This window comes from Hyposmocoma kahamanoa, unplaced genomic scaffold (assembly GCF_003589595.1).
Source record: "Hyposmocoma kahamanoa isolate Upper Pololo Valley unplaced genomic scaffold, ASM358959v1 89998, whole genome shotgun sequence".
Classification (NCBI taxonomy): domain Eukaryota; kingdom Metazoa; phylum Arthropoda; class Insecta; order Lepidoptera; family Cosmopterigidae; genus Hyposmocoma; species Hyposmocoma kahamanoa.
Genome location: NW_020654571.1, coordinates 1 through 7,896, shown reverse-complemented (window position 1 = coordinate 7,896; position 7,896 = coordinate 1). Strand labels below are relative to the sequence as shown.

Below are 7,896 nucleotides of genomic sequence, written 5' to 3'. Positions count from 1 at the left end.
TTTTTTGCTTACCATGCCAAGTCGCTGTACTAACAAAAAGTCATAATAATCACGCCAAGAAGGGAATCCCAACATGGTAGGTACTGAGGGACAATATGGTACAGATACCTTTGTACTGCGAATGGACTCTCTTTGAACGATAAAACTTATCTACATCCTGAAAGTCACCGAATGTGAATGCAACTAATACCTACCCAAGAAAAGCAGTCGTAAAAAGTTGTGAAGAGAGAACTGAACGTTGAGTTGCTGATAAACCTAAAAAAAACGATCTTCTCAACAAAGTCAAAGATATAGAGTTCATTTGTTCCAAAGGTAAAATAAACTTCCACTTGAAAACATCATCATTGTTAATGAAATTGTGTATATTTTACGGGTACACCTACAAAATGTTTGAGTAAATGTACTGTGATGCCACAGTCAAGATACCAATCTCCTTGACTTTTCTCTGAGAGAAACCCTAGAACCTAAACGGTACACGGAACGAATCGCTCGTTTTTGCAGCACACATATGGTTTGTATATCTGCCGTTTTAGCCCACATGGGAATCCTGTAGTACATTATACCATGGAAATCCAGTAAACTAAAGTTGTCTAGCAGTACCAACAGCGGTAAGCTTACGTAGTCTGCGGGGTGCGTATGCAGCGGAGCTTAATCTGCTGGCCAGGGAAGATATAAGAGGAAACCATTGCACTTTATTATCTAAGGTCTCCCAAGAAAACTGTTTTTTTAACAAGGATAACTTTTCTCCATTTATTTTTATGATTGGACTAGTCCATTTTACACTAGGAGAAATATTGGTATGGCCTAAATTTATAGCGCTCTTGAGTTGGGGTGTAATTTGTGGTTGTCTATGTGTGTGTCCATGGCACTCGCGACACAGGGTTTCCCTAGTGCGAGGCTAACAAAAAAAAGAGAAATAAGATAGGTTCAAGTCCCTGCGGAACACCCATTTTACCAGAGTACCACAGAAGTTACTATTTTTATCTACTTTCTAAATTCTATAGTTGAGGTATGACGAAACAAGTTCCAACAACTTGCCATCTACTCCTTTCCGTAATGCGCGTTACCCTGGGGCAATTAAACCTGTATAAAAAATAAAATCGGTTTTATTTGACATCAGGACACATAATTACCAACAAATATAGATAATTACATACCTATTACTTCTTAATAAAGAAAACACAATGACAAAGAACAGAAAAAAGATATAAAAAGTTTTGGAAAAAGTAATAAAAAGCATGTCAAAAGGTTCGACGACTCAGCATCTGAGGACTGTGCTAATTGCCTAGCCCTCGCTTTAATTCTGCCAGGTTCCGTCATAAAATAAATACAACAAACAATAACGGGAAATTTCGACGTCCCCTTTGATTTTGGTGAGACGATGTCTGAGCTGTCGAACGAAGTGACTTTTGCAGCAGGTTTTTTCAAGACATTTTAAATATGCGGTGCAGCCAAAACTACTGAGCACTATAATGTACTCGTTATACTTATGTTATGACGAAATGCCCCGCGCCAAGTTTGAAGCAGTCAAAATACTACGGAGCAAATATAAGTAGATATCAATTAAAACATTCAGTATCGGCATTATTTTGTTAACAAACGGAGCTTTATAAAATGTGTGTACCACCAGGTACACACAATTTGGATGAGGTCATCGTGAGCGGAGCTGGTGCAGCGCAAAGGCAAGCGGCGAGTGAAAGTGTATCGAAGCGCGGCGACCTCAACACCTCCCCCTGCCCCGCCCGACCCGCCGACGACCGCAGACCGAAATACTCATCGCAAATGATTTAGGGATAACATTACGAAACTTGCGTGAAACGTTTAGTTAATTGCTCTCGAGTAAGTGGCATGTGTCGAATCGCTCACGATCCGATTGCGCCACTCGCGACCTCCACCGCCGCCGTTGCAGCCGCCGGTGGTCAAACCTCCGCTCGCCTCTTCACTCACAGCCATCACACGCCGCGATGTCTAATGCGTACATACTATAAATATACCGGGACCGGCTGTAGACGGCCGTCACGAGTGCCCGTTCAATATTCCAAAACTGGGTTATGGTTTTTTATGATGTCTCAAGAAATTATTTTGTAGCGGACGGCAGAATTCTCAAAAGTACCTATAAATAGGCATATTACAATTTCGTACCGCCAACTGAACAACTGCTCGCTCATATTCCAAATGTCATTGATTGGCTCAAGGATTATTGTGAAACAAATAACGTTTATAAGTTACAGATCATTATAATGACTCACGAAGAATCTGCAATCATAAGGATTCAGATAATATTCAACCAAATGTTTTACGATACGATAAATTTAAGGTAACATACATTTCTGGAAAACTAAACAAGCTATCATAGCAAGGCAATCTTTTCCTTAAGTATCTGCTAAATAAACGAGATATCATTACTTCAACAATGTTGTTAAATATTTTATGAACTTGTCTCTCCGGAAGAAATCCGCCACAATTATGTGGCGTACAATTTTGGTTTAGGTACGTACGTTTATTCCGTAGATCGGGCAGCTCCTTTCCTTTATTTTTTTCCATCCTTGAGAAGATACAAGTAAACTGTCAGGGATTGTTAAGTATTTTTTTGTGAAAACAGTTTTGTGTAATATTTTGATACAGTTGCCATTAAATTTAATATTCTAAATCTACCAATTTCTACCTTAATACATAAAGTACCTTCTTATAAATAAATATAAACGAAACGGAATAACAATGTATTGAACAACAGTTTGTTACAATTTGAAATACAAACTCTTAATTAATTTTTTCCCGCAACAGACGAGCGGGCGATGACAATGTTGCCAATAAATCACATTTTAAAAACTGTAACGGTTGCCCATTCACTTACCAATATATCCACAGCGATTGCATGTTAGTCGACATACCGACATGATACATTTTGTGTTAAAAATACTGGTGATATGTTGGCTAACATATTTGCCCGGTTATATTACTGTTTAATTAATAATGTTTGACGAAAATATAAAGTATATCAAGACAAATACTTCAGATAACTATAATCTTTTTCCAGAGATGTAGTGACCGAACCGAATGAAAAAAATGCACTAATTAACTTATCGAGATAATATTTTTAACAATACTCCAGCTTTGTTTAAGCGTGTTAAAGTAACAGTACAAATCCCAAAGAGTATGCCCTTGTTTTTATTGTATTAAGTACAAAATTTTATTTATATTTTTCTCTTTCTCTCTCTCTGTCTTCTTAGAACTTTTATTTTTTTAATAGCATGTACTTTTTTAATATATATAATATCTTGCTAAGTGATCACACTTAGCCACATGCTAAACTATACAAACTGTCACTTTTTCTGTGAACATCAGCGCCATTTATGTTCACTTGTCGATACAGCATAGTATGTTAATGCCTTTATTCCTTTTAGTTTTTTTAACCCTTCCGAAACTATTTATTTAAACTTAGGGACTTATTCCAGAACTCGACTCAATGCTCAAATCAGGGCTTGAGTATGATTTAAAGCACTAGTCCTTGCCATTAGAGTCGCATTTCCAGTGCTTGAAATCATACTCAAGTCCTGACTTGAGCATCGACTAGAGTTCTGGATACGACCCTAAGAGTCGTATTCCAGAACTCTACTCAATGCTCAAGTCAGGATCTGAGTATGACTTCAAGCACTGGAAATACGACCATAATGGCAGGGATTTGAGTATGATTTCGAGTGCTTTAAACCATACTCAAATCCTGACTTGAGCATTGAGTAGAGTTCTAGAATACGACCCTTAGAATGCCATATTCATTAGCGAAAATGTTCCAACATAATTATTGTGGACTTGTTGACTTAGAAACATGGCCAACACAGTTAACTAACATATTTGTCTGTAAATGGGTGCGCTTAAGCAGCAGCAGACGTCCTTGTGTATACATGTTATTATAAGTTACTGCTACAAAATTTTAATTGGTTAAAAACTCCTTTTTTATTAAACGAGCTATAGATAGCATTTACGTCAGTAGTTTTTTAAGTATGAGAAAAAATATTGACGACGTAGCTCAAAGGACTTGTATCCAAGCTAAAAATCTTACAAAAAAAGTCTAAATCTGTCTGGTTGACATTGATAAACCATAGTCCCCGGAGGGAAGTTAAGTTGAATAAAGTTTTGCGAAACTTTCACAAATGTTTTAACGATAATTTATTAAAAAGTTAAATAAAACTAGTTTCTAAGTTTAGAATTAATGTGTATCAAAATGTTACAACTATGGTTTCTGATATTGGCACTGATTGCGCAAGGTATGGTTCCAGGAAAGCAAGTGTAATGTGTGGCAATGCGAACGCCTTGAGAACTTTCTCTTGGCATTGCATTGTTTAACTATTGAGAACACAGGATAAGGTCAAGTTTTCGGTTTCAGATTGCTCGTCGCAGGATGACGAGGGCCCCTACCGCGGCAAGTTCATCGGGAAACTTAACTCTTACCATCATCAGGTACAAAATTGAGTCTATACGTCAATAAATCTGTATTTATTATTATGTATCATCAAGTCAGCAAACAATTAAATTAGCGATATATTTACATATTATCATCACTGAATATACAAAATTTTAAACTGACAAGTCATGCAATCTTTGATATTTGAAATTACAGGTGTCTGGCGACGTATATGCAGTGGATGAGTGGACGCTGCTGCTGGTGGACTTCAACTACGACGGGACGGGCGACGACACTTTCTTCTGGGCTGGAGATTCCGGAAGGCCGGGTCCCCAAGGATTCATTGTGCCTGACCAGAATGGCAAGTCAGTAACTTGTTAATTTTGTGTCTTACTTGTTGCATGTTCTTAGACCATAGGATAGATAAAAAACATTTTTTTATCTTATTATTTTAACTTCCTTCCCTCTCTAACACAACTGTGCTGGGCTGCCAGTCAACAGATATATTTATTTATCTAAAAGAAAGACCAACTGCTTAAAATTAAATTATAATAACTTGATATATAAGCCAATTGCAGATCCTCACAAATAGAAATATAATAAGGGACCTTGGTGCATAAGTTAACTATTGAAGCAAAGGTAAAATATTTTGTTCATGACATAATATGAAAATAATGTTCCCATATCTCAGTCTATTATGAATTTGACAGGATATTAAGAAAACTGGTTACTGCCATACTTAATTAATTGCTAAAATTTTTAATAGGCAGCTTAATGGGCAATTGAGCATTGAGGGACAGTGAGTTTATGAAGCTTGATTAGCAAATATTCACAATATAAATTTATTGTGTTTCTAGGCTAAAAGAAAATATTGTCAAATGAAAGAAGAATGAATTGAGCTTATAATATTATTATTATTAGGGTGGCTGCTTCCTGAACCTGACATGGATGAAATTCATATATAAAAATTAACATATTTTAATTGTTCTTTCATATCATAATTCAGTTAAACATTTGAAAAAGAAAATCATCAATTTATGTAGACTAGGGCGTTCTTGACACCTCCTAACTGGTTTCCTCTATTGGATTTAAATGTATGTACATTATAAAAAAATATTATTTGTATTATTTTTTGTTGAAAATCTATAAAAAAATTTAATTTGTTTATAAAAAAATTTTGGCAATCAATATGAAGACAGCAATTGCATAGATTTAAAAAAAAAAATTTTAGAAGGGAGATGTTAATTGAAACTTGTAAAGAAATAAAATTTACAAATATCTCAAATGGTTTGAATCCAGCTGGATTGAATGACTTTTTTCTGTGATAGATCCTTATATTAATAATTATCTCAAATATTTTATATTTTTGTAGATATTATTTTAAAATGAGGTTTGTTAATACTTGCAAAAATAAGCCTATTTTTTATTATTATTACAGCTCTAAATTCTATAATAGAATTATAATATATCATAGAACTTAACAAATACAGTTATTTCTATAACGTAATACAACTATTTAGAATATTACATAATTAAATTGTAGATGAAAGAAATTGCTATTTTTAATATATGTGTTTTCTCATTTGGTTGTCAGTGATAACATAAATGTCCACAAATCGATGGTTCCTATTGTAAGTGGGAGATAGGTCGCATATGTTAATAAGTTTCAAGTGTGCTTTTTATTTTGTGGTTATGTTTTCATGAATTCGTAGGACGAATATTCTGGAGCGGTATTACAACGACGAGATTCGACTGACGTTGCCAGAGGGCAAGCGCATCTCGCGCATCAAGTGGTTCGCCATCTACGACATCGGCACCCAGGTGAATACAGACATCTGCTACGAAATGCCGGAAGACGTCGCACCCTTTCCGCCGCGACATAAGAGTGAAGCCATTGACGCGGTAATAGTAGTCATCTCGCGATGCGTTCATTCGTTTTACAGAATGCCTTCGGTGACGTGTACGTTCCGGACGAGTTCGAGGCACCGGCGCCGATGACGCTGGCGCCACTGGCGGCGCCGCCGCACGTGTCCAGCCAGCCCGTCAAGATCCTGGACGCCAACACCATCCTGTGAGTGGCCGCGTCGCACTGTCAGCGCGAAGGGTGGGGTCCTCCCGCGTACTAACGGCCGTTCGTCGGCAGCATCCCGGAGCTGCGCTACGACGGCAGCGGCGAGGAGGTGTACTTCTGGACGGGCGTGGGGCCGCAGCCCTCGTCGCGCGGACGCAAGCTGCCCGACGAGGACGGATAGTGAGTGCCCGCCCTCGGACCCGAGCCGCCCTCCGCCCGAGTCGCGACTGACGCTGTGCCCGCAGCCTGGAGCCGCTGCGCGCCTACGCCGGCGAGGACGTGCGCCTGCGGCTGCCGGGCGGGCTGGCGCTGGCGCAGCTGGACTGGCTGGCGCTGTACGACGTGGCGGCGCAGCGCGCGCTGGCCAGCGTGCTGCTGCCCGACGCGCTCAACGTGCCGCCCGCGCTCTCCAAGCTGCACCCCTTCAGGTGCGCCCGCCCCGCCCCGCCCCGGCCCGCCGCGGCCCAGGGCGCCCGGCCTCTGACCGCCGTTCGCCCCGCAGGAGCTCGCTGCCGCGCTGCCGCCAGCTGCACCGCGACTTCCAGGTCTCGTGGGAGGTGTTCGGCAACCAGATCACCGTGCAGCTCGCCGGCCAGGTACCGCGACGACGCGCCCGTCGCGCGGACTCGCGGGCCGCCGCTCACTCCCGGCTGTCGGCAGATCGGCGCGGACGACTACATGGCGTTCGGCGTGTCGGGCGCGGCGGGGCGCGCGCAGATGCTGGGCGCGGACGTGGCCGTGGCGCGCTTCGATGCGCGGCTGCAGCGCGGCTTCGCCACCGACTACAACGTCACGGCGCTGGCGCCGGTGAGTGCCCCGCCCTCCCCGCCCCGCCCCGCCCCGCCCCGCGCGGCCGCGACTCACCCGCGGCGGACAGTGCGTGCAGGTGCTGGGCGCGTGGCGCGGCGTGTGCCGCGACGACCTGCTGGGCGGCCTGGACTCCAACCAGGTGTTCTCGGCCAGCCGCGAGGCCGGCCTCACCGTCGTGACCTACCGCCGCGAGCTGCAGCCCGGTAAGTGGTGCGCCGCCGCCGCCCGCTGCCCGCCGACGGGCGGCCGCGGTGACACCCGACCCGTTGCAGTGGAGTCCATGGACCTGCCGTGGAGCACGGAGGCCATCACGGACGTCGTGTGGGCGCTGGGCGCGCTGGACGCCGCCGGCGAGCCCACCTTCCACGCCGTCTTCCCGAGGCGCCGCGTGCCGCTGAACCTGACGGCCGCCGCGTCGCGCGACGACTGCTTCCCCTTCGCCGTGTGAGTGAGCCTCCCTCCCGCCGGAGCCCGGCCCCGCCGAGCCCGCCGGTGACCGTCGCTCGTGTCGCCGCAGCGCGTCGCGGGCGGCGCCGACGCCGTGGGAGACGGCCAAGCTGTTCGACCCGGCGCTGCGCGTCTTCCACTTCCGCCTGGGCCCCGCGGGGGGCCG

The 7,896-nt window shown here is 43.6% G+C and overlaps 1 protein-coding gene across 1 annotated transcript; it reads left to right on the top strand.

Moving 5' to 3' along the window:
• Window positions 1–4,106: 4,106 nt before the first annotated feature.
• On the top strand, window positions 4,107–7,885 carry LOC113236222 (protein Skeletor, isoforms B/C; the record flags this gene model as incomplete). The annotated part of the gene is made up of 12 exons (XM_026472229.1): window positions 4,107–4,265; window positions 4,385–4,458; window positions 4,619–4,767; window positions 6,115–6,223; window positions 6,346–6,473; window positions 6,546–6,653; window positions 6,719–6,901; window positions 6,976–7,069; window positions 7,134–7,280; window positions 7,351–7,486; window positions 7,556–7,727; window positions 7,801–7,885. Coding segments are annotated over exons 1-12 (1,440 nt in total), but the record flags the coding sequence as incomplete, so codon positions are not given.
• Window positions 7,886–7,896: the final 11 nt, after the last annotated feature.